We start from the raw sequence: 26,745 nt of genomic DNA on the forward strand, positions 1-26,745 counted from the left end.
CCAGATTTTTTAGAAGGTAAATCATCGAAAACACAAATTAAGCACAGGCACATAAGTACAACTACACCTCTACTCCGATATAACGCAACCCGATATAACACGAATTTGGATATAACGCGGTAAAGCAGTGCTCCGGGGGTGGGTGGGGCTGTGCATTCCGGTGGATCAAAGCAAGTTCAATATAACACGGTTTCACCTATAACATGGTAAGATTTTTTGGCTCCAGCATTATATCAGGGTAGAGGTGTACTTTGTTTCATCAAACCAATGTATTTATTAACATTATATATTTTTAACAATTACTGTAATATACAAACTAAAAATATATCTAGGTTTAAAGAACTGAACTACTGCAACGATTTTTTATAAGGGGTGCGAGACCATATTTTGATTTTTGATAAGGGGCACGAGAACATATTTTGAGAACCAAAGGGGTGCAGGCTGCAGTAAAGGTTAAGAACCACTGTTCTAGCCTATTTAAGGCTTTGAAGACAAGAAGCGGGATCCTGAAATGGGTGGTTAGGCAACCAGAGTGGAGTGCAGAATAGTATCAAGGGGATGTTTTAATCAGAAGGTGGGTGTGGTAACATATTTTAGTGGCCCAACTTCTGTTGGTGAGAAAGACAAGCTTTTGGCTTGCCCCGAGCTCTTTAAGTTCCCAGCACGGTTCAGTACCTCACCAGAGCTGAACTTTGCTTTATGCTCAATCAGAGCGGGTGGCCAGATAGCACGTGTGACAAATCAGGCCCCTTTTTTTTTTTTTTTTGGAGCGAGTGGGGTTTAGTTGCATGTATGATACAAAGCCCCTAACATCTGTCTGCGCGGTCACCCTAAACCTGATTCACACAGGAAACCCAGCCCCAGGCACCTGCTGTGCAGCCGCAGCCGCCGTAGGAGGGCGTGTCAGACTGTGCAGCCGCAGCCGCCCAGCAGACCCCATCCGCCTCCAGCGCAGAGCACCATCCTGCTTCCCGCAGCCTCGCCTGGGCGCCTCCCCACCCACGTGCCCTCCCAGCGGGGCACAGCCAGGCGAGCCCCCCCCCGCCCCCGCCGCGGGTCACGTGAGCGCCGAGTCCCCGCCCCTGGCTGCCTTAGGCTCGGGGAGCGGCTGTGCCCGAGCTGCTGCCTGCCGAGCTCGTGCCGCTGCCGGGGAGCTGGCGGAGCGCGGGAGCCGCCGCTGTTGGGGTGAGTAGGGCAGGCGCGGGGCCGAGCGGCGGGCGGGCGGGCGGTTTTCATTTCGTTCTCTGCTCTGCCAGGGCTGGCACTTGGCGGCTCTGTCACCCCGAGGCGCTCGCGCCCCCCTGGGGAGGAGGCAGATGCACCGGGTAGCCTGGGTCTGGGTCTGGTGGGGTTTGGAGACAGGGAATCCTCGTTCGCAACCTTCGGGGCCCAAGGGAGCAGCCTTTGCTGGACGGGGGCCTAGGACGGGGATCACTGGCTCCCCTGCTAAAGCTGGAGCTGCTGCCAGCGCGGCTCAGAACCAGGGGTGGAGGGAGGGGCGGCCGGTCCGATGTAGCAGTTTTCCCCATCGACAAGCAATTACTGTCTTGCGGTAATGGGCCTTGAAGCGCCAAAAGGGATAATGAGTTTCTCGATATGTGTTCGAGTGGATGTTAATGCACCGCTTCTACTTAACAGGGACGGTCGTATGAGGTGCCATGGGCTGTATACTCTGGTATTCTCTCTTCAAGTCCATGCCTACCTTGGCTGTTTTAGGTAGCTCTCCCCCTGTTGCAGTAGCGAGGGAAAACGTGCAAGTTGACTACTTGTATTCATACCGCTAAGTCACGTGAGAGGGGGGTTCCCTGAGGCCAGCTAGCCACGAGTCTAGGCTAGAACTCTCACCAGCCATATTAGTGCTAGCTAGTGCAATGGGCAGACCCAGCCTATATGGTTTGGGGCAAATGATACAATAATTGTACTACATGTACCATAGTTACAACAGGATTTGGTCTTGTGCATGCAGGACAATCAAACCATATTGTAGCACAATCAAGGCACTACTGTGTAGTAGTGTAGATCAGTGCATAGTGGTTATTGCCAGACCCAGTTCCTGCAGAATGGGCCACTGGTTTTGGGTTTCTTGGAGTGAAGGGATGTAGGGTTTTTTTTTTTTAATTTTTTTTAATGAAACATAGGTAAATGAATTAGATTTGAGCTATTGCCACCTTTGGGGACACTGGCTATAGCAGTATGTGCTCAAGGGCGTGATTGTTATGTGTATACTGGGGACTTTTTCCATTTGAGATCCCACATTTGGTAAAAAACTATTCCTGATTCCCTTTCAGAATATGCCTTTCTTGCAAATTTGTTAGCTATCACAGGACTTGCTTCTCTAGAATAGTATAAAGTACTAATTGTAACAACAGATAGGTTTTTTTTCCTTTGATAAACTGCCAAAAATAAGAAGTCATGTACTATGCCCAGCTTTATCTAATAAGGCTTTAATTCCACTGAGCTTTTCTAAAAACATTGTAAGTGGTATATCCACGTCACTAGGGCACCAGATGGTATAAAGCTTGACCCTTATTCTGCTCTCACATCCATCAGTGTAAATAGTAAACTTGGAGCATAAGTGAAATCAGAATCAGGCCCCTTAAAATATTATAATTACTAGTGTAGCATCTGGGAGCCCCACTTATGCACCAGGACCATTGTGATAGGCACTGCACAAACAGAACAAAAAGACAGTTCCTGGCTCAAAGAGCTCATAATCTAAGAGACATCTGATGGACAAATATATTCATTACTTATTATAACATAACTTTTTAACCCCTCCCATATTGAATTTTGCCTGCACCCACACATTTCTACTCTCTTCTTTTCCATCTTGATTTTTTTAAAATAGCCATGCTAGTTTTCATAAATTCATACAATGTTCACTTTTCTGTCATTTTCTTATAAACCCAGTACTGAACACCAATATTAATTTGTTTTAATATGGCATATAATGTATCTACAACTGTTCATAAGACTGAAAATTCATTAAGAAATTCTGCCAACATTTTAATAGATTTTAAATTTATATGCCTAAATAAATAATGCAGCTGTATTACTTGCATGTATTTATACTGCTTTTAGGTGAGTTCATGAGAAGTCCAAAGTTCTAGATATGGTAGTTAATCAATAGCCACTATTGAAATTTTGCTTGTGTATTCTAAAATCCCCATTTTTTTCCTCTTTGGCGGCAACATGAATGCTAGAGTTAGAGATTAATGCTTTTTATATCACCTGAAAGAAGAAGTTCCTGCTTTCACATGATAAAGTTACAACCTAGATCTAGTTGTTTGGAGATTATGATAGCTGAAATAATATCTTCTTTGAAGTGCATGTTTAAAAAAGATGATCGTTAGAATTATTATTATTATTTTAAGGTGCATTTTGCCCACAATTTGTTAAGGCCATCCCAATGGAAAAATATCACTTCTTTTTTGTTCTTATGGTACGTGAAATATGCTTAAGTCTGATCCTCTATAAGCTTTCAGTTTTCTGGCTTCTTCTTGTGCCCTGACTTTGATGTGGCTGGGTAAAGATTATCTTTACCCTCCACAGTCTCTCTCAGGGCTTGTCAACACTTGAAAGTTGTTTCAGATTGTTTTTGTGTATTAACTGATCGGGAACAATTGTTCCAAAAGCAGCTTGTCCTCACTACTTTATGCCAATTGAAGTTGCTTCCCTTTTGAATCATCTTGTCCATATGGTGCTGTGTTTTACTGAAATATGCGCACAGCATTCAGGGCAGAAATCCCATGGTGCAATGTTCTGCCACTAGGTGCTATGCATTTGGAGATTTTTCTTGTGGCACATAATAGGATACCTACTAGAAGCCACTTCTGAGACTTTGGGTCAAATGAAAAAATTCCCATCATTCCTCTCCTTTTATCCCATCGTTCACCTGGCTTTTGCAACCCAGCGCCATTGTCAAACTGTTGTCAGGCAGCATGGGGAAGACATGGCTGAGTGCTGTGATCCTGATGGTAGTTAACACAAACTGGCAGATGCACATATATTGGCAGTCATGCTTTGGGTAACTTGAGAGACAGCCATGGTGGTGCTGTGGCAATAAGAGCACAAGAGGATGATGAAATTGAGCAGTGACCCCTGTATGAACTTTTCCAAGAGCAACTTCTCTCAGTGAGCTGCCACTTCTGGACTCAGGTGATCAGCACTTACAGATGGAACAGGATAGTGCTGCAGACCTGGGAAGATCAGCAGTGGTAGCAGTACTTAAGGATGAAGAAGTCCACTTTACTAGAAATCTATGCAGAGCTCACCCCAGAGCAGTAGTAGTGGAACACCTACATGAGAGCTCCCTTCAGCATGGAGATGCATGTGGCCATTGCTATCTGGAAGCTTGCCATCACGATTGCTAGTGGTCTTTAGTTAACCAGTTTGGTATTGGTAGATCAACTGTGGGGCTGTTGTCCTGGAGGTATATGCTGCTATTAAGAAGTACCGGCTCCTTTTTATAACTTCTTTTAATGAAAATCCTCTTAATTCTATCCCTGATTACCTTAGTGTGGGACACCACAAACTCTTACATGTTTATCATCTCTCTTTGTAATTTCTTGACATTTGGGGAAAAAAGAAGGAAACATTTCTCTAGCTGGTTGATTTTAAAAAACAAAACACAACTTGTTAGAAGTTGCTCAGAAGTGTGGAATGTTTTAAGTAATCCTGGCCCAAATGGAGAATTTGGCAGAGGGCAGGTGACTAATTCAATGTGTCATGTCTCTGTAATATATCATATTGATATCACTTCCACATATGTGATCTGTAGCATGCATAGGCTCTTGGTTTTGGAATCAAGGAAAGGTGCTCCATCTGGATAACTTAAGATCAGGTGATCTTTTTCCTAGTTAAATATTCTGCTAAAACCTATTTAATCACAGGAAAATAACTCTTTAGCTTATTTTTTCTGATACTAAAAGTACTTGAGCCAAGATTATAAAAGGTATTTAGGCTCCTAACTTCCATTGAAACCAGTGGAAGTTAGGAGCCTAAATTCCTTTGAGGATCTGTGCCTAGGAGAAAACTGTAGCTGTATCCTCCAGGAATTCTTGGCTCCAGATAAAATAAGTCTTGTTATTGAGTGTTAAATCCTGCTCATCTTCCTGACTCTCTCAAAAGGCCCTAATGAAGCCAGAGGGGTATGTGTAAGAATTTAGCCCCAAGTCTATCTGTCTAGGTAGTTATGGTATGTTGTCCATCCACTTCAATATGGTATTTAAATTCTACCCACTGTTTAAAAATAGAAACAATTACTGTAATCTTTCTTTCTTTTCCCAGCCTATAATAGCTTGGTTACTGTATATGGTTTTGAAACATGTATTTATGTTTGTGTGGGTGAAGAATTTATTGAAGCAGAGCTAAATCAAGGAAATGAGTTTGGCATTTAGTTTTTGGAAGTAGGTAGGCCTGTGGTCACTCCTATCACTGAGTTATATCTATAATTAGGTGCATATCTCTTCCTCTGTTGGTCAACAGTATGGATGTTCCATTGAAATATAATGTGGAGAGAGAAAGAGAGGAGGTCTCTTGGTCAGCTATGAACAGTCAAATGGAGGGCTCTGAACACCAAGACAGGATATCTTGAGTAGGGTGAGCAGATGTCCCGATTTTATAGGGACAGTACTGATTTTGGGGTCTTATATGCTCCTATTACCCCACAACCCCCATCCTGATTTTTCATACTTGCTGTCTGGTCACCCTAATCTTGAACCAAATTTTGTATTCAATGGGAAGTCATTGCAGAGAGTGGAATATTGCAATGACTTATTAACAGTGACTTGTGATGCTAAGGAAACTGGTTGCTGCTTTTTATATGAGCTGGAGCTTTATTCTTAGATATGAGATGAAGTAATCAAGCCAAAAGGTAATGAATTCATGGATCTCTATGAGCAGCCTATGTCCAATGGGATGGAACACAATCTTCTATCCATTTGCAGTTGGAAGCAGACATTGTTTACCCCCATGGCTATTGGGGCACCCATTGGCCCTGAGAATTAAAAAAAAAAAAAAAAAATCCCAAACCTGAAAACCAGTTTGACAATCCAAGGACAGATCAAGCCCTCATCAGTGAGGGATGTTACACAAGAGGCAAGTTCTTTGAAGCCTTCTCCTCTTCTTACCAGCATCACCTGAATCTTACTTGAGTTCAGCTTTAGCCAGCTGCTCTTCATCCAGGTCCTGATTTTTTCCTGACATTAAGATAACTGGGAGACATCCTTGTAGCAGGGTTCAGTCCTGGTGCGCATCCCCTTAGGGCATGGTAAGACAGTACAGGCACCCTGCCTTCAATTCCCTCAGGGTTTTCCCCAGTAATTCAGGCCCAGGAGATCTGACTGTCATGCTCCAGCCCCTGACCTCTCTGGGGAGTCTTTCACACAGTTTTCTTGTGCCCTGGTCTTTAGACTCACAAACTGCTTCCCCTTGGTTTAGGACAGGGGTAGGCAACCTATGGCATATGTGCCAAAGGCGGCATGCGAGCTGATTTTCAGTGGCACTCACTCTGCCCAGGTCCTGGCCACCGGTCTGGGGGGCTCTGCATTTTAATTTAATTTTAAACGAAGCTTCTTAAACATTTTAAAAACCTCATTTACGTTACATACAACAATAGCTTAGTTATATATTATAGAAAGAGGCCTTCTAAAAACATTAAAATGTATTACTGGGGCACGCAAAACCTTAAATTAGAGTGAATAAGTGAAGACTTGGCACCCCACTTCTGAAAGGTTGCCGACCCCTGGTTTAGGAGCTCCACAGCTGGGCTGTGATACAGTCAGGCTTCCTCATCCCACCAGCATCTGAGTTCTGATCCTGCTCCAAGGAGCTTCCCTTGGTCTCTAGACTCACAATCTATTTCTCCTTTGTTCTGGGGCTGTGCTGTAGCTTAGGCTAGGGCCCTTTGTTTTCAGTTTTTCTTTTATTTAATTTTTCCCAGGAATTTATCAGTGTTCATTACCACAACAATAACAGGTGAAAATCAGTGCAAAAAACTATTAATTTTTCTGGGTAAATACTGGGGTTTATTTTGGTGGCTGGAAAGACGTGGGGGGAAAAAGGTATTCTTCAGTAGCTTTGAATTCTGTTCATTAATGTGGTTTGCTGCAGAACTAAAACAAAACTCAAAGCACAATGCCACCTCTAAGTTTAAGAAAACAATACATCTCTAATCCCCAAATAAAACTTTTTTCATTTGAATAAACCATTTGCTGTTGTAGACTTAGAACTATTAGCCCATAAATACTTACATTTAATAATTGGGCCACATCATATTTGCAGCGCATACACTCAGCTTCATCCTTTTCTCCTGTTTTTGTTTTTTTAAAACTTTTGAATACTTCCTTATGTTCTGAAACATATTCTGATATTTTTGTTTTCCCATTTTAGTGTGTCAGATCTTTAAACTGTTATCTGCGAACAGCTTGAAATGTGTACGTGGTGGGTGTGAGATTCATCAGTATGTTCAGATGCACATGCATTTCAGAGTTTGCATGCCTGTTTGTTTTATAGTGTGTATTTTCTAGGCTAATACATAGCCTTACTTCAACAGGCAGCTTTGCATATAGACAGACTAATGTATTATCGTAATACACGTATCTCATGCAAGGTATTTTTTCCTAATAAAACAAGTTATTTTTTATATATTTGAATGATACAAAAGTAGGGTGAAAATCAGAAAAAAACTGAATACTTTTTGTAAAACTAGGGAATTTTTCGGTAAAAATCGGTTTAAACTGAAAACGAGGGGGCTTACTTATGGCAGATATCCTCCGCCCACCAACATGCAGATTCTGGTTCCCATCCAGGAACCCTTTTCACGGGCCCTAACCCTATGCTTCTGTTTCCCTTCCCCCAGCTCAGAACTGGGTTTTAGCACATCAGGAGGCACCTGACTAACATCTGGCCCCATTCCCAGCTTGGCTGCTGATTCCTAGAACACCGGTTTTCATATAGAGGGCACATCATGGAGCAGGAGTTGGCTGGCCCCCGGGCTCCACTGCTCATAAAGTGGACAGACCACCCTGTTACAGTACTGTTTACATTTGCTGTAAAAGAGGTGTATTGTAGGGTACTGTCTGCATCTTGCTGGCACTTCAGACTCACTCTCAGTAGCTTCAGCAACTAGATATTGAATAATAAAAGCAAGAGGATTGAACTTTGCAGGAGAGGGCTCATAACGACCCTATAGTCTTGGTCTGAAAGAAAGGACTTCAGCCATTTCAAATGAGTTTGTTTGCTCTTGCATCATCTTAGAGGCAGGATTTATTTGTGTTCAGTGGCATACAATGTCACAGAGAGGTCTAGAGGATGTGTGCTGATGTACTTCTATTGTCTAAGAACAAATACATTGAGACATAAGGGTTCTGTTATGGAGATCTTCCATAAGATGTCTTGGGGAATTTTGAGTGAGAAATGAAAACATGGCTTGTAAGCATGATGGTTTTTTTTCCCTTGCTGTTGTCTTTAGTATTTTAGGGGTTTTCTGGCTTAAGGAAATACTTTTTTTTTTTTTTCCCTACCAGAGTGGACAGATGGAAGAGAAACGCTATTTTTATAACAAAGCATCCGCTTTACTGGAATGTGAACAGTGATTCATTTACGGAAGAAACACCGTGACCTTTCCATGTATGTGCAGCCAACAGGTTATTGGAATCTTAACTCCAACTTCCTGCTACTCCTTTCCCTCAGGCTCCTAACTCCTAGCCAATTCTTTGTATACACACAATGACAATAATTATAATACAATTGGGTGTCTATTAATAAACTTGTTTTTAATCACTTGGGTAGTAGGAATGTAAGTTTTGGATTATTCATAAGTTTGGTATCTCTTTTAATGAGATCTTGGTCACATTCTGGGAATGGGAATTTTTATTTCACCCAAGATGTTTTACTCAGAGCAGCGGAGAAAGAGGTTCTAAAAATCCAGCATTAAAGGGTAAATTCAAAAGCTGAATGGAAGACAGTACTTCACGGGGGAAAGGCAATAGCTAAGTAACACGTGTAGTCATAAGCCTTGTCAATAATAGAGCATTTTGGCAGTGCCAACATGTCTAACATGCCTGTGACATCCCCATTCACAAGAATTTGCAACAGTGCGCAAGTGTTTGCAGCTGCCATTGTGACTGAACTTGCTTTCAACAAGGCTAAATACTCTAGCCTTGTCCACACTATCGTTGTAGCTAGGAATGGAAATTTGGTCGGGTCCCAATTTTTCTGCTATCTCAGGACTCTACAATGGGGACACGGGAGAAAAAGAAAATACGTTGTAGGCTGTGTATGGATGTCTTGTTTTTTTTAATTATCACCATCTTGAAGCTTCTCAGAGGTTTGGAATGTGAGTCATTCTGCAGCCAGAGAGGGATTATTAGACAGAGTGCAGGTGGCACAGTCAGACTTGCTTAATAAATCCCAGTTTCATTTACATCATGTAATATCACCTGGCTGTCACTGCCACATGTCTGGTGTGTGTATAATTATTTTTTGGGGGAGGGCTGATGATGATAAAGTTTGATTAATTAAATGGCTCTTTGATTCCCAGGTTCCTGTGTAATGCATGACACTCTCCTAGATAAATGTTTTTTAGGTGATTTCAATTCATTTTCCTGATAGAACAGTTCTTGATAGTAAGGGTGCTTGCCATGTGGTAGAATGGTGAGCATGCTTGATTGGAATTAGGCATCATAACATTAAAGAGAAGTCTTTCTATAAGATGAGCATTTCATCAGCCATTGAGTTGAAGTCCTGCATGAATGTGAGGAGTTTCACCTAGGCATCTTGACAGTGGCTGCTCAAGTCCAAATTTCAGGAGGAACTCTGTAACTTGCTTCCGCATGCTTTACCAAAGGGCTGTTTTTGAAATTGTCCCTCATTGCTGACTTGTGGCCAGTGCTTAAATTGTAATGAAAGAGGTGCCGGGACTCAAGCAATTTTTTTTTCATTCATAACCAATGCAGCAAATCTAGAGGTGCCGGGGCTGAGCCCCGGCACAAATTAAGCACGGGTTGTGGCTGCCAAAATCCTGCTGATAATTTGGAGTCCGTTATGGAAAAGTGCCCAGTTTCATTTGAAACCGTCCTTGTTTCCTGTTAATAGCCATGTCAATGAAGTGCTTCTGCTGCTGGGGTGGAAGACCATGACTGGAATATGCATTGGCAACCTGAGGCACAAGGACAGCTGGTCCTGATGGATCTTTAATTTGGTTAAATTAACATCTGAATACTGCATAGAATTAAGATGAAGATACATTTATTTTCCTTGGATTATTTCCTCATATTTTCAGTGGGGGCAGTGCTCTAATAACTGCTTGGCAGCAAGAGAGGACAAGGTGATGCTGTGAATGCCAAACTGGGGTATGAGAGAGAAGCAAAGTTTCTGTTTGGACAAACAACTGGACATGTCCATGGCCTAGAGTACTGGACAAAATCCTGTGTCTGTGGGAAGAATGATTCAGACTTAAGCACAAATGCCCCTATATGGCTGTCTGTCAAAATGTTTAATACTAAGTTGTTTCCTTGTTGCAGGAAGTAACTTATTGTATGTTTTATGTAAGTAGTCTTGTCTGTTAACATATGAGTGATGAGGTCCATCTGTATCTACCACAGCTGATCCTCTAAGGCCATGGGACTGATCCGAGGATTGGAAAATATGCCTTACAGCAAAAGTTTCAAGGAGCTCAATCTCTTTACCTTAAAGAGGTGATTTGATCATAGTTAATAAGTACCTACATATGGAACTGAAAATCTGATACTAGAGGGCTCTTCAGTATAGCAGACAAAGCTATAATAAGATCCAGTGGCTGAGAGTTGAAGCTAGACAAGTTCAGAGTAGAAGGAAGGCACAAAATTAAGTGAGGGATAATTAACCGTTGGAACAACTCAGGGGGTTGTGATGGATTCTCCATCACTAGAAAATTTTAAATCAAGATTGGATGTTTTTCTAAAAGATCTCCTGTAGTTCAAACTGGAATTAATCCAGGGAAATCCTATGGCCTATGTTAAACAGGAGGTCAGTCCAGATGATTGCAGTGATCCCTTCTGATTTTATAATCTATGAAAGAACAGCTTGACTTCCACTGACCGCTCGAAGTGAGTAGTTTTACAATCCCACTTGAGGGTCATAGGCTATAGCCAAAAGGAAACTAGCAACCCTACTTATTAATACAGTCAGAGGGTCATAGTCATTGTTATACCAGCACTGTTTGAAGTCAATAGCTTACACCAGAGCTGAATTTATTCAAAATTGTCTAGAGAGGTCTGCATGTGGAGTAATGGAAGCACATGTGAATGAAACATCAGAGGAAGTGAAATTGAAACAGGAGAGCTTATTCTAATGTGGGGAGTTGCTGGTTAATGCAGTGTAGTTCTTGTGTGTGTGAATTTTATGTTAAATATAGAGAGGCTAGTGACACATGATCCCTACAGGTGTAAGGTGTAGGGAAGACTGCAGTCCTGGCAGACAGGGCCTAGCCAGGACAAGGAGGTGGAGGACAAGTCCCCAGCTGGGGGAGGCCACCTGGCTGATGAATGACTCCTACCCACAGACTTAGCCCTTCAGCCAGTGGCCTCCCTCCTGGGGGCTCCTCCTTGCACTGCTGGCCAGAAGCCTCTGCCCTGGCAGGAGCATCCTTAGCCTGCCCTGCACCCTGTGCCTGCAGGGATCCTGTGTCACCGCAGGGAGCTTTCTTCAGCCCTGCTATCATGGGGGTCTCTGCTCTGCCCACTGGGACCACAGCCTTGTACCTGCTGGTGAGAGTGTTGCCAGCCTTGTTGCAGCACAGGGCACCCTCTGCAGTTCCGCACAGCTCCACTCACTCCCCTCAGCAATCCTGCTGTCCTGGGGGTCTCTCTGCACTGCCACAGGGCCGGTGACAACCAATCCCTGAAGGCACATGGGGGGGGGGGGGGGTGAGGCTGAACGAACTTTTTACCGATGGATATTTTTTGTTGATTTCAATGTGTCAATTGAAATTCACATTTACTGACATCTATTGATTTATATCAAATCCTGCCTAGCCTCAATATCTAGTATCTGTAAGAGATGCCAGACTGGGAACACTGGAAACCAAAGCTCTTTAATAAACAGAACTAGTCCTGCTTTGGGCAGTGCCAAGCCTTTTTTCCCCACCTCTTCTCTCCACTGTGCTGCAAACCCTGTTCTACTGGAAGGACTACTCTAGGGGTGAGAGGGCAGTCCCAGTGCCACACCCTTTGCCTCTGCTGAAACTAATGGTGGTGGCTACAGTGACGTGAACAGAGACTATCAACTCATGTCACATAGGACAATTAGCTCCCGCCCCCCACTGCCCCAACAAGAATACCTGAAATTACCTGCAGCTTGAAGGAAAATTCCATGAAATAATTATTAGAAAACGCTTGTGTGGACTTTGTTTGTGGTAGATTTTGGTAGTGAATGGTCAACTGTTACCCAGCTCTGAAAACAAAATTACTCTTCCCTAGCAACAATTAAAGTTGGTTGTTAAGTTAGCTCCTTTAGAGATATCCAAAGATGGCTGGATAGATATTGAGCAGAGGATCAGTGTTTCTTGTTTGCAGGAAGCATAACAAGAGGATTTGTGGAATGGACTAGAGGCTTATGAATAATATCAGAACACATAAAAGCACCAGCACATGCCACCAAATAACAAAAGGCTGATCATACCATTGCCATATAATCTAATATAAATACAACTTAAGATGTTGGGAGAGGTGAGGGATTTCTCTCTCCTTTATTCCATATTCTGCTGCCAGAGATTTAGAGACCACCAATCCTTGAGTGAGTTGCAGAGCTTGAATAGGATGCTGGGGCAGAAAGCAATTGGTTCTTTTGATTATATTTATTTGCTTAGTGCTCAGGCCAGCCCTGAGCTCTCACACTGGCAATTTTTTGTGCCTTGATAGTATTGCTATAAGTTTGGCTATTAGTTATGTTTGGGAGTGTAGGAAAATTGTCAGCCTGTCCTGTAGTGGTTCAAGAGTGTATCAATCTCAGGGGAAACTGTTAAAAAGCAGGGTACAAACTGTCAAATTGGTTGAGAGTTCTGTACTTAGATTTTCACCAGCCAATCATCAAGTGTAAACTCTTCAAGCACTGTAACAGCCTGACCCTGAAGTCAGACTGTCCTCTTGGGTACTCTGATCTTTCTCACCATCTAGGCAAGCTTGCCTTTGTGATAGATGGTCCCTTACACCAAAAATCACAAAATATTTAGGCTACTTCCAGTCCCAAAGGACCACTCACTTAACTTAGGTGCAGCTGACCTGGGGTCTCTCACCAAAGACAACACTTGTAGCCAGTCCTATAATAAACTATCTGGAGATGTATTAACTAGGAAAAGGAAATGAGTTATTTACAAGGTTAAAGCAGGTAAACATACACACAAATGACTTAGCTTTAAGTTTCAGAAGGTAATAGAAGCTTCTATAGTAAGCAAGCTCTATATGTTCCTTAGGGCTAATCCAGACTTAACACTGGGGATCTCCTGTTTACACCTAGAAAACCTTGCTCTCCAGAGTCCAAGCAGCATAGAGACACTGTTCCTCCTTGTTAGAGCAGAAGGGAGAAAGGAGTAAAAAGCCCTAAGATGCAAACTTAGCTGATCAGAGGAATTCACTTGCATGCCTCCTTTTCATGGGGAGAGCGCAATCAACAAAGTCTTTTGTTCTCTGGTGTTCCACAGTAGTTTATTTGGTGTTGAGGGGCCTTCTCTGTTTGGCAGGACCTAACACAGGGGTGGGCAAACCTTTTGGCATGAGGGCCACATCTGGGTATTGGTATGGAAATTATATGGCAGGCCATGAATGCTCACAAAATTAACAATTCAGAGATATTCAAATAAACTTTATTTAATAAAGATATATTCTAGTGGAAATAAACATAAAACCTTACTTACTATTAAAAATATCATAACATATTACAATAATTAAACCAAACTTACATGCTTTCCATGCCCTTTCTCTCTAATGTGGATTTGTTGGGCGTCAGCTTCCTGTCATTGGAACTCATTGAGATTCACCAGTCCCTGCCCTCAGAAATCTCCTCCTCCACGTAGGTCCTGACAGACCATAACTTTGAAAACCGCCACTGAGCACTCCCTGGCCAGCTACTCTTCATTTTATCCTCAACAATGGAAAATGAACATTACTAAAAACATCAGTCACCTAAGCCAACAAGTAGCAGGCACATGGGCTTGCATGTTCCAGGCTCTGATGGTGCATGAGGCACATTAGGGTTATGCAGTCAGAGTAACGTGTGCCCTCACACCCGTCATGCAGGTCCTGAACTTGCTGGAGTGCTTGGCTCGCGCAGCGGGGTAAGCCTCTGACCCTGCTTCCTGGCTGGAGTGGGGCAATGGAGCTTAAAGGCTGGATTTTGCCCAGGCCTGACCTAACACTTTCTTTTGGATGTCAGCATTTCACAGTAATTAGTATCCATTTCCTGTCTGGTGATTTGCACAGTTTCAGAGGCTTACAATGCAAATGCTCACATATTACCTTTATCCCATGGAATACTTATGTTATAAGCGAGATTAATGCATGCAGCAACTTACAAGCAATCAATACCAGACTGATTCCAGCTATGCGTTTGTCACTATTCAAGTGAGGCATGGGAACCTTGGCATAAGCTGGCACCTGGTTTGCCAGTGTCACAGCTACCCGTCTAATAGCAAAACTTAGTTTTCAAGATAGTGATATTCCTGAGACTGTTCCATTAGATAGTGTCTGAACTAAGCATTCTCTGAGAGGGCCCCTTAGCTTTGGAATTCACTCTGCACCGATCTTGATCTGTAATACCCCTAGTTTATTAACATTCAGAGCACACTAGATGGCCCAGTGTAAGGGAATAGTAAGGCTCTGGTTGATCTTAAATATCGTTTGTTTGGTTTAATGGTTCAAAAGGTTTACGTGAGCGGTCTGTTTTATGGTGTGTATTTAAGAATTGTCAAGGAGCACTTAGGGCAGGGGTTCTCAGACTGGGGGTTGGGACCCCTCATGGAGTCATGAGGTTATTACATGGGGGGGGGGTCACAAGCTGTCAGCCTCCACCCCAAACCCCACTTTGCCTCCAGCATTTATAATGGTGTTAAATATATTTAAGTGTTTTTTAATTTATAAGGGGGAGGGTTGCATTAAGAGGTTTGCTATGTGAAACGGGTCACTAGTACAAACATTTGAGAACCACTGACAAAGAGCAAGGGATAGGTACTTCTATGTAATAGATCTATATCTAAATCTAAGTAAACAAAAGGTATTCAGGCTGATACCAAAACAGGGAAGGAACAATTTTTTCTATTTAAATCAGTGGGTTTCTTCCCTGCAGGCCAGAAAACATTTTATCGAGATTATAAATCTGCCACTCTCTCTCTTGATTCTTCTTCCCCATCATGTACACATCTCTCTCCCCCCCTACTATCTCAATGGAAACTCACTATAAAGAGCAAGAGAATTAGCAGCTTTCTGCTTTGTTTCTACAGGCCATTTCTCTGTCACAACTGTGGGTTTACTTTTTTCTTTTTAAGAGAATCTTTGCTTAAGCAAACATTTGAACTGTTGATCTGCTTCAGTGACTCCTGCACTTGCTAGAAAACTGAAGTATATCAAATCCCTATATTGAATTACAAAAGAAAAAGATCACTAAATGTCTTTTACAAAACATTTAATTTTATGAAAATCTTGGCCCCATTGAAGTCAAGTCAATCTTGCTGTCTTACTACATAACTTGTGAAATAGTAAATTGCATTTCCCATTTGAATGGAAGAAATTTTAAAACTTGCATCAATTTTGTGTTTAAAGTTTCTAATACAAAAGATCACCTGTAATAATAGTAATTGCATTACAAAAGTTTGGAAAGCTTCTTCCTATTCTCATGCATTCAAATACCAAGAGCTTTGTCTGATTTTTGCAATTTTATAGGATCTTTTCCTTGTTTCTGACTACTCTTTTGGTCTATGCCAGGGGTAGTCAACTACTTTTTGGTCAAGGTCTAAATGTCTTGGTCAAAGTATAGTATGTGTGCAACTGATCGTTCCTTCTTAAGTGGAGTACTTTGCATTTGTCCTTATTGAATTTCATTCTATTTACTTCAGACCATTTCTCCAGTTTGTCAGGATCATTTTGAATTTTAATTCTAGCCTCCAAAAGACTTGCAACCCCTCCCACCTTGGTATCGTCCACAAACTTTAAGTTTACTCTGTCATTATCTAAATCATTGATGAAGATATTGAACATAACCGGACCCAGAACCGATCTCTGCAGGACCCCACTTGTTATGCCCTTCCAGCATGACTGTGAACCACTGATGATTACTGTCTGGGAATGATTTTCCCAACCACTTATGCACCCTCTGTATAGTAGCTCCATCTAGGTTGTATTTCTCTAGTTTGTTTATGAGAAGGTCATGCAACACAGTATCAAAATCCTTACTAAAGTCAAGATATACCACATCTACTTCTTCCCCCCTATCCACAAGGCTGGTTACCCTGTCAAAGAAAGCTATCAGGGTGGTTTGACACAATTTGTTCTTGACAAATCCATGCTGACTGCTATTTATCACCTCATTATCTTCTAGGTGTTTGCAAATTGATTGCTTAATTATTTGCTCCATTATCTTTCAGGGTATAGAAGTTAAGCTGACTGGTCTGTAATTCCCCGGGTTGTCCTTATTTCCCTTTTTATAGATGGGCACTATATTTGCTCTTTTCAATATATTTAGTATTGACTTCCTTTGTCTGTTGCTTATGACAAGGACACAGGATTTAATGTTCAATAAAAGTTTTCAATAGTATGCGGATAAGAACAGCGATGCTAGTTTTCTAGACACATTTCCAGCTGGTTCTTCAAGAATGACTTTAGATATTCAGTTAATTAGCTTTTTATGTGTGTATATTGATGTGAAATTGGTAGCAGCTACCTTACTTTTTTCTGTGATTATTAGAATAATATATCAGGACCTTACTGGATTCTTGTATACACTTGTAACAATACTACTATTCAAAACCGTAGTCAAGGTCCAGACTCCAGAGAAGAAAAAATAATAATAAACCAACAATAATGAGTAAGTAAAATGATGGTGTGGTCTGTTCAAAAGCATCTGGCGGTCTGGATTTGGCTTGTGGTCCACCTATAGACTACATCTATGCTCAATAGATTTAGTGAAGTACCACACATACGACATACTTGGCTCTTCATATAATTCTATTGTTAACTTATCTGAATTTCTCAGTTTAAAAAAAATCAGCTGTGCCATAGAAAGGGAATCCCACTGTAGCTCACACTTGCTAGAGTGAGCAAGCAGTAATACCTCTCATTTTCTGCTGAGCTTTCAGGTTAGTTTTATGGTAGGCTTACTTAAATAGAGAGGCCAGTTTGTGGACTCTTGCTTTATGATGAAGTATCTCTGTTTTAATGGGATACTAGGTCTAATTCTGCACTAATTTATACTAGCGTATATGGGAGTAACTCTCCTGAAGTCAAGGCAATTACACTGGTGTAAAACCGATAGAAGGGAAAGCAGAATCAGACCCTGGGTTTTTAAAAGCATTTGAATATTGGATTTATTTTTATCAGTTTCTTTTCTTTACAATTGTCAATATTTTGTTGAAAACTGAAATGGGGTCTGAGCTACTTATCTGGGGATAGCCAGCATCTGACACACTGATTGAACAGTCTCTGGCTTCCCAAAGGGGATGAAGGAAGCAGATAGAATTTCCGGGGTACAAGTCCTGGGGAGGCAGAAAGGTGCAGCTTTTCTCCCCCATATACTGCTATAATAGGATTGGTGAAGGTTGCAAATGGGCACACAGAGCCAGCTGATTTGAAAGGTACTAGGCACAGATATAGTCAGTGTTAAAGTACAGGTGATGAAGGAGGTCTGGACTCACCCCTGCGGTGCCTCCTGCTGGTTGTCCTTGGTAATTAGCTCACTGCCAGCCAGGAGCACCCTCTGCAGGCCAGTGATCCGCCTGTCCTCTTGGCCCCCCATGTCCCTCCCGGGACCCCAATGCCCCTTTTAACTGGCGGTGCTGCCCCCTGGCAGTACCCCACCAATCTGGGTCTCCCCTCCCTGGGGAACCCCCACTCCACTATCCCCACTTTACCTCAGTTTTGGCTACTGCCCAGTCTCCACCTAGCCCCCCACACCCTGGGGTGGGCTGTAGTGTCAGCCACTCATCATAGGCAAAGCGGTTTGGACCTGCTGCCTTTGCCTACCCCTGGGCTGCCCCCTGCAACTCCCAGTACCTCTTGGCCTTATGCTAGGCCACAGCCTAGGGCTTTCCAGGCAGGAGCTCCTCTGCCTTTCCCCAGCCCTGCTTCACTCAGGTGCCCAGTGTCTAGCTCCCTGCAGCCAGGCCCTTCTCCCTCTAAGGCCAGAGAGAGACTGTTTTCTCCTGGCTTCCCTGGCCTTTTTATACAGGCCAGCTGTGGCCTGATTAGGGTGTAGGCCAGCTGTGGCCACTTCCCCAATCAGCCCAGCTTTTAGAGCTGCAGCTTTCAAGCCCTCCCAGGCCACTTTTTAAACCCCTCAGGGCAGGAGCGGGTAACCACCCTGATAGACCTGGTCTTAGAAACAAATATTTGGCTTCATTCTAGTCCTCTCAGTCTATTTATTGAACCTGAGTTCAAACATTAGCAGCTGAAGACAGAAGTTTTCTCTAAAGGTTTGTATGAATTGCTTGTGTAACACAAGTTTCACAAGCATCTGGTCCCAGACTGTGGAACTGACTCCCACAGGAAGTAAGGCCCAATGCAGACCTTACTATCTTCTGCTCCACATGCAAGGCACACTTCCTCATCCTTGCCTTCACTAACACACTTAACAGCCTGTACATAGTTATACATATAAAAACCTAATCAAAATTACCCAAAACTCTACATTGTGCACACGGCTTCCCCCATGAGGAGAGGATGAGAGAGAAAATGAACCACAGATGTTAGTTCCATTGCTTAATGCACTATTAAAAGTTGTTCAGATGCTGTGGTGATGAGGGTGGTGTCACCTTGCCTCAGTGGGTACCAGCTCAGAATACCAGATTCAGGACAAACTGCTGAGAAATAAGGCAGACTCACCCCCAAACTGGTGGTTACTCTACCATTAGATATACAAAGCCAGTAACAAAAGTCAACTTCTGTCTCACCACGCTGGTTAACAAGAAGTCAAAAATGCAGTCCCCTTAGGCATTCCAGCACTTCTTTCCCCCCCCCCCCCCGACACTAGACTTTGAGTGGTTATTGAAAACCAATTTAATCAAACAAAGGGTTCTTCTGATCTCAAGAGCTCAGCCACATACCCAAGTCAATATATAACTCAGATCTTACCCAATAATCACGCTGCTTCCAATCCTTTTCTAATTAAAATTTAAAGGTTTAAGAGAAAAGAAGAGAGTTAAAATGGTTAACAGATTGTGTGTGTGTGTAGATATACATAATTCCTTTGGATTAGGTTATAGCAGTGGTGTAACAGACTGTTAGCTTGAAAAGTCTCTGGTAACTTCCAAAAGATTGGAAGGTCTTCGATTCATAGTCAGAGTGCTCTTTTTAGTTATCTGTCCAGAGTATTAGAACAGGAAAGAGGCAACATGGAGATGTTTCAAGGGTCTTTTCTATCCTCTGCCATGTGGATGGAATCTTACTATCTCAAACAAAGCTCATAGCCTAGTTTGTGGAAAGATACTGGCACAAGATGGAGTCCAGGGTCACCTGATCATGTCACATGCCCTTACACGGCTTGCTGACTCAAAGGTGCAGCCATTGGCCATTTGGAATCTTCAGGAAGAGCCATCTGGGAAGAATGAGTTTCTTCAATGGCCCATTGTGAGAGTTAATTGCCTCTGATTGGGCCATCAGCACAAAGCTATCTGGCTTCAATGTAGATTTTACTGGGTGGGTATTAGCCCAGGAACAAACACATTTGGGATACAGCTCTGTAGCCAATATTTATAACTTCAGATAAAGTGATGATACATGGATTTAAAGAAGATAATCATCTTTAGTGAATCATAGCTTTTCCATTGACTCCTTACGTGATATACTTTGTACAAGTTTTGTTGCACTTGGCTAACAGTGGCAATATTAATGAGACAAATGGTTATATTTCAATCAGAGGGAAATGTATAGTAAACATTTGCAAAAAATTCCCCACTGCCACCCTTATTTTTGGAAAAATTTTGTCCAGCCCTAGTTCTCATCGTAAACAATGGGTCACCTCATCTTAATGATATAATAAATTTTTTCCTCCAAACTGGTTTGAACACGTTGGTAACTGGTGAAACATGTTATCTTACGTCTGCTTTGAAGGACAACTGTCTCCTTCAGAGTGGCAAAACACAATATGCTAATCATTTCCTCCCACAGGCTTGTTAATAAAACCTTTATGCCAAACAACACCGTCATATACTATGTATATGCGATATGTTGCAGAAAAAGTATTTTTGAAATGTTGTAGTGGTTTTTAAAAATATATTGGGAATACATTTTTGTATCTCTTTGCTGTGAATTCAACTGTACGGGACTTTCAGGGGCAGGGAAAATAAAACTAAGGCCTTATTTACATGGAAATTGGAACTGAAATAACTAAATTTGTTGCAGTTCACTTTCGTTATTTCGGTGAAGGCTTGAGTCTGGACACTCTTATTCCAAAATAAGACCCTGACCCCAAAATGACTTACACATGTACTTAAACTTGCTACTAATGAGTAGTTGCATTGAAATCAATGGAACTACTCGTAGTAAAGTTAAGTATGTGTGTAAGTAGGACTGGGACCTAAGAGTGTCCACGCACAGACTTGCACCTAAATAATTAGAGGTGTGAATTAGGTACAATGTAGCTATTTTGGTTGTCGTTTCCATATGTATAAGGTTCAATTTAATAAACATGTAAGACTCCTCTAAAAATTACCAGTAGTATATTTTCTAGATATAACATGCAATGACTAGAAAGTCTGATAGCTCAGGAGATTCCAGAGTGAGAAGCAAGTGCTGTCCATATCATTGGGAAGCTTCCAATGGCATGGTAGTCTATCCTTTCTACTGGTATAAGCTCCTGTTTTTGCTCTCTAAGGATGTGAAATTGAACTTTAAACCTTTCACTGGTGAACAGATAAATATTGTCCAATCCTGAGGGAGAAATAGCACTCTCTCAAGTAGATCTGGAAAGAAAAAGTTGTTTTGAAGCTGTGCAGAGATTTGGAATGTATTCCTGGAAGAGACTAGGTTAGTGGATAGAACAGTGGTTCCCAACCTTTTTTGTCAGGCGGGCGCCAGACGACAAGCCACGGAGGACCGGGGCGGTGGACAAGCATCCACCGAAATTCCGCCGACAAGCAGCGTCATCCAGAGATGTCGCCGCCGAAATACCACCAAAAATCGGCGGTATTTCAGTGATGACGCTGCTTGGCGGCATTTTGGTGGATGCTCGTCTGCCGGCCAGTACGTGGGCGCACTTAAGACACCCCGGCAGGCGCCATGGCACCCGCGGGCACCAGATTGGGGACCCCTGGGATAGAATGTAGGTGAAATGGTCAGAGATGCATGCAACATTGAAGAGCTTAACTTAATCTTGGACATGGGCACCACTTCCACATAGGGGTGTGTGTATCTATATAAACTGCATACAACCTGGTCTAGCTTTTCAGGGGTATTCATCTATCCTGAATACATTCACTAATTTTAGAAAATAACTTAAAAACCCCACACACAAACACAATACAACTCTGACTCCATGAAATTTACCCACACCTAAAGCCAATGTATGCTGGTAGGTCACTCAGAACATGGGAAGATTTTTCTTTACAATCATGTTCTAGACTAGGTTATCTATAGCATGTTTTAATACATATTTATGAAAAAATCCCTATATGAATCCTAATGCAGATATTTGTCTTATTCCCTAATGTAATATGATTCCAAAAATAGTCCTGCATGCCAATTCATATAGGTGTGCTTCTTTATGGTCCATATTATGCCTATAGGTATGACCTTATGAATCATGAGGAATGCCTATGGATTATGTAATTTATAGCACAGTTTTATAATCTTGTGAGAAGCGGAGAAAGTCCTACATTACTATTCATACTACCTGTTTTGCACAGTATTTATTAACTGATCTGTCTCAAAGTTTCTCTAGTGATTTTTATACTGTGGCTGAGGGACAGGTCGGGAGGGAAGGACCCCTTTCCACACTCCTTAAGGAAGCTGTGGTGGAACCTGGATGGTAACAACCCTAAATCATAGTTCTTGCTGGCATGGTTCCAGCTGCTGTGTGGACAAGATCTTGGTAACATTCTGGTATAATTGGACTGAGCATATTATTTGATTCACGAAATAAGGCTGTAGGCAGTTATGAAATAAGCTATCACAATACATTTTGCAAAATGCTTTTCCAGTTCCTGTTTCAGAGCAGATGAATACTTGTACATTATTGTGCAAAGAAAGTTAATGGGTCAGATACTCTGCTTAATCCAGATCATGCTGGACACAGCAGAGGGGAATATCAGGAAGCCATTGCTGCTCCAGGGGTGCAGTTTAGACTCCAGTTTTTGCTGTAGTTCCTCAAAGGACCATCTGTAGCCGGAGACAGATGGGGTGTATTGCGTCCTCCACTCCCCCAACCCAGGCACACAAGACTGTGTGCAGAGGCTGCAGGGAGAAAGGCAGAAGCAGCACCTACTCCATCTCTGTCGATAAAGGACTCCTGCATGCCAAGAAAATGCCTCCAGTCCATTTGTTGACATTTTCCATCTGAAGTGTAAAGTTTTAGGTAGGGGTTCAAGCCACTTGTTGTTGTTTATTCTCCCAGAAACCCCCCTAGCTGTAACCCATGGCACCATATTATATTGACCCTGGTCTGGCCCATTCTCTTGTGGCAGAAGGATTATATAGCCCTATTTTACAGTAAGTTAAGGGCTAACTAGTCTGCCCATTTTGTTTTACAGGTTGATTTTTATCTTCTGTTTTGAGGATGACACCAAAACACGAAAAACAGGTAAGTGACTTTAACGGTAATAAATAAATGCCAAGTTTCATGGTGAGTATTGATAGAATTTTACTGTACAAAGCCCTGTAGACCGGAGCTTGGAAGATCATAGGGGCAAGCTAACTTGTTGGGTAACCAGTAGAGCAGTGGTGTGCACACTTTTCCAGTTGTGCCCCTGCCCCCGCCCCACCATCAATGGAATCTGTCTGTGTCCCCCCCTCCATTACTACACAGCTAAGGCTTCCTCAGCAGCAGAGCCTGGGCTGAAGGCAGAGCTGGTGATGGGGGAGAAGCTGGGGCTAGAGGTGGAGCTGGTCTGGGGCAGAGAGGGAATGAAGGCAGAGCTGGGTTGGGGAGGTGGAGTGAGATGGGGTGGATCTGGCCTGAAGGCAGAGCTGGGTCAGAGACAGAGCAGGACTGGGGGCTGTATGAGGGTGGTGGCAAAGCTGGGTTGGGGGCATAGTGTTCCTTTCTCGCCCCCGTGGGGGCTGTCGTGGGCCTGGAGGCAGAGCAGGACTGGGGGCTGAATGGGATTGAGGGAGAAGTGAGGCTGGGGTGGAGCAGGGATGGAAGCGCAGTGCTCCTTCCCCACCTCCTGTGGAGGCTGGCCTGGGCCCCACCACATGGCCCCCAGAACATTCCTCTGTGACCCTCTAGGGGGGCATGTCCCACAATTTGAGGACCACTGCATTAGAGCTGAGTGAGCAATGGAAAACTGATGATAGAAAAAGGGTATATGGTAGTGGAGGAAGAGGGGGATACATTTGTGAAAGTCCAGGGACCTCTGGGATAAAAAAACAAAATTTTAACCCCCCACTTCAAATAAGCAGTTAAACCAACTATTTGCATACTGTGATATTTAACAGTCAGAGTATATTGAGTAAGCTTTTATGAAAGCTTGTAATGCACTGAGCTTAATAGTCATGATGAGATGTGTATACAGGTTATGGTGATGTGTGTGTTATATAAATATGAAGAAAATTGCAACTGTGGTGCAACTTCTTCAGCATCACCTCATAACAGGGCAGTGAAGTAATTTGTTGGGGAGGTTGCCCCTCTCCAACTGGATACAACTGGCTTCAAGTACCTAGGAACCATCAAAACAAATGGGAACCGCTTAAAACTGAAAAGAAAACCTCAGTCTTCAGGGAAAAAAGATAGGATGGAGTTTTCCCCACTTTAAATATCTATAGTGACTGAAGGAAAAAAAACCCTGCAAACCCTTTTGAAATGGAAGGGGTTTGAACTGAAGGGCATCCAGATCTTGGGGAACAAAACGTGGGAGGTTGTCCAGGAACTCTGGATCCCTCCTATAGCTAGAGATACACGGGGAAAATGTTCGAAGACAGTGGTTCTCATACCACTTTGTTCGTGCCCCTCTTCTGTGTGTCTGTAATAATTTACACCCCCGGGTGCCCGGCCAGCAGCCCCACTCTCCAGCTCATAGACTTTAAGGTCAGAAGGGACCATTATGATCATCTAGTCTGACCTCCTGCACAATGCAGGCCACAGCATATCACCCATCCACTTCTATAACAAACCCCTAACCTATGTCTGAGTTATTGAAGTCCTCAAATTGTGGTTTGAAGACCTCAAGCTGCAGAGAATCCTCCAGCTCTGAAGGCAGAGTGGAGAGTGGCAGCTGCTGGCCAGGTGCCCAGCTCTGAAGGCAATGCTGCTGCCAGCAGCAGCACAGAAGGAAGGGTGGCATGGTATAGTATTGCCCCCATTCTCTGCTGCTGAAGGTGATGCTGCCTTTAGACCTGGGCACCTGGCCAGTAGCTGCTATACTCCGAAGGCAGTGTGGAAGTAAGCTACTGCAACACCCTCCCCACCCTCGCCCCCCATAATAGGCTTGCGACCCACTTTTGGGTCAGGATCCCCACTTTGAGAAATGCTGTGTACTTCTGTATACTTTTACCCTACTTTTTTTTTGTGTGTAAGAGTACCCAAAAGACCAGATTTTACAGTCCATGACCTGATTTTCATAGTCATAATGTGGTAGACCTTTACATATGGGTGGTTTTTTATTTATTGTTAGACATTAAAATGAATTCATAGATTCATTCATGCACACAGCTTTAATTTACAATTTAATATATATATGGTTATGGGTTTGAATGACAACTAATCTATTGGCCCAAACTAAATCAACATTTCTGTTTAATGAGACAGAACAAAAACACAAACCATGTGAAAGTTGAGTTGCTATAACTGAAAAATAAACTTAGCAGGCAGTTTTGCTGTAGGATTCCTTTGTGATTTGTATTGCTTCCATTATTGTGGCTCATGCCATGAAGTACCATGCTGGTATTTTTTCCTGTTGAGTGGCTTGCCTAAGGAGTTTATTTTTAGTGGTATATTAATTAAATATTTCCCTTTTAAACTGATGAGCACTCCAAATTGCATGTTCAAGTCACTAGCCATTAGCGGGAACTATGAGCTCACACAGGGGTGATTGAAGAGTAAGAATCTGGACTACCCAGGTCTTGGATCCAGGCACACAAGAGTAAGCCAGTGCTCATGCCTGCTGCTCCCTGCACTCAGAGCAGGTAGGTAGGGATTGGGTGGAGTCTTGGCTCTATTTCCAACTCTGTGCAACTGAACTGGTCTGGGGCACTTGTAATTTGCTGCTGGGATGGGTGCACTGGCATTTTGCTTGACATAGCCAAGACCAAACTGTTTGTTTGTGATTAAGGGACTATTGTGTTCTAAAAGAATCCCCTGAAATGATTATCTTTGCTGTGTAGGCAGCCCTTATGCTCCACCTGCATTGGCCTAGAACCAAATTGGGAAGTTATGTTTGAAGAGAGATAAATCTCATGCCTGGAATATTGATATAAAGGGGTATGGCTTGCTCAGGAAGGACATGTCAGAGGAAAAAAGGGAGGAGGTGTTGCTTTGTACATGAACAATATATACACTTGTTCTGAGGCTCAGAAAGAGGTGAGAGTCAGATCAGTTGAAAGTCTCTGGGTGAAGATATAAGGGGCGGGGGGGGAAACAAGGGTGATGTAATGGTAGGAGTCTGCTATAGACCACCACACCAGGAAAAGGAGGTGGATAAGCCTTTTCTAGAATAACAAATATCCAAAACACAAAACTTGGTGATAATTAGGGAAAATATTGGGACCGCCGTGGGGGGGAGGGTGTTACCTACACTCACCTGTCTGGGAGTTGGGCGACAATTTGGCGGAGAGCCCTTCAGTCACGGACCGTCTTCAGCGGTATTTCGGCAGCGGGTAGTAAACCTTGCCACCAAAGACAGAAGCACCTGCTGCTGAAGACTGTCCACGACTGAAGGACTCTCTGCCAAATTGCTGCCAAAGACCAGGAAACAAAATATTGGGACAAATAGAGTCCCGACTGTATTCTGGTTGGGATGCAGGACAAACTCCTCAAAATCAGGATGTCTGGTCACCCTAGTGATAATGGACTTTAACTACCCAGATATGTGCTGGAAAAGTAATACAGCAAAACTCAAAACGTCCAGTGAGTTCTTGGAATGTGTTGGGAACCTCTGCTCACCACCGGAGCACCTCCTTCTGGTCGTGTCTGGGGAGTAGCTCTGCCAGCCCGAGAGCCTCTTCTTGCAATTGTTCAGCCTGTCATCTCAGGCTCTTGCTCTGTGGCCTCTCTCTTACTCCTCAGGAGCTGCTACGCCTCATTTTCGTGGCTTAGCCCTCCAGCCAAGTGAAAACAGCCCTCCCCATCTGGGGTATGGTCAGTCTTCCACACCACCCCAGGCAGTCCTGAACCTCACTGCCTTAGCTG

At 43.0% G+C, this 26,745-nt stretch overlaps 1 protein-coding gene across 2 annotated transcripts in view; it reads left to right on the forward strand.

Moving 5' to 3' along the window:
- The first annotated feature begins 1,048 nt into the window (after nucleotides 1–1,048).
- SNX10 (sorting nexin 10) overlaps nucleotides 1,049–26,745 on the forward strand; it is a 60,159-nt gene continuing 34,462 nt past the window's right edge. Inside the window, exons 1-3 of one of the 2 annotated variants that reach the window (XM_039526157.1) lie at nucleotides 1,051–1,185; nucleotides 8,529–8,631; nucleotides 22,931–22,980. In XM_039526157.1, the coding sequence (XP_039382091.1) occupies nucleotides 22,957–22,980 (24 nt within the window). In that variant the 5' untranslated portion in view covers nucleotides 1,051–1,185; nucleotides 8,529–8,631; nucleotides 22,931–22,956. Of the gene's footprint in view, nucleotides 1,186–8,528; nucleotides 8,632–22,930; nucleotides 22,981–26,745 lie in introns of both variants that reach the window. The other variant, XM_039526156.1, reaches the window with a different exon arrangement.

Source organism: Mauremys reevesii, linkage group 2, assembly GCF_016161935.1.
Source record: "Mauremys reevesii isolate NIE-2019 linkage group 2, ASM1616193v1, whole genome shotgun sequence".
NCBI lineage: Eukaryota > Metazoa > Chordata > Testudines > Geoemydidae > Mauremys > Mauremys reevesii.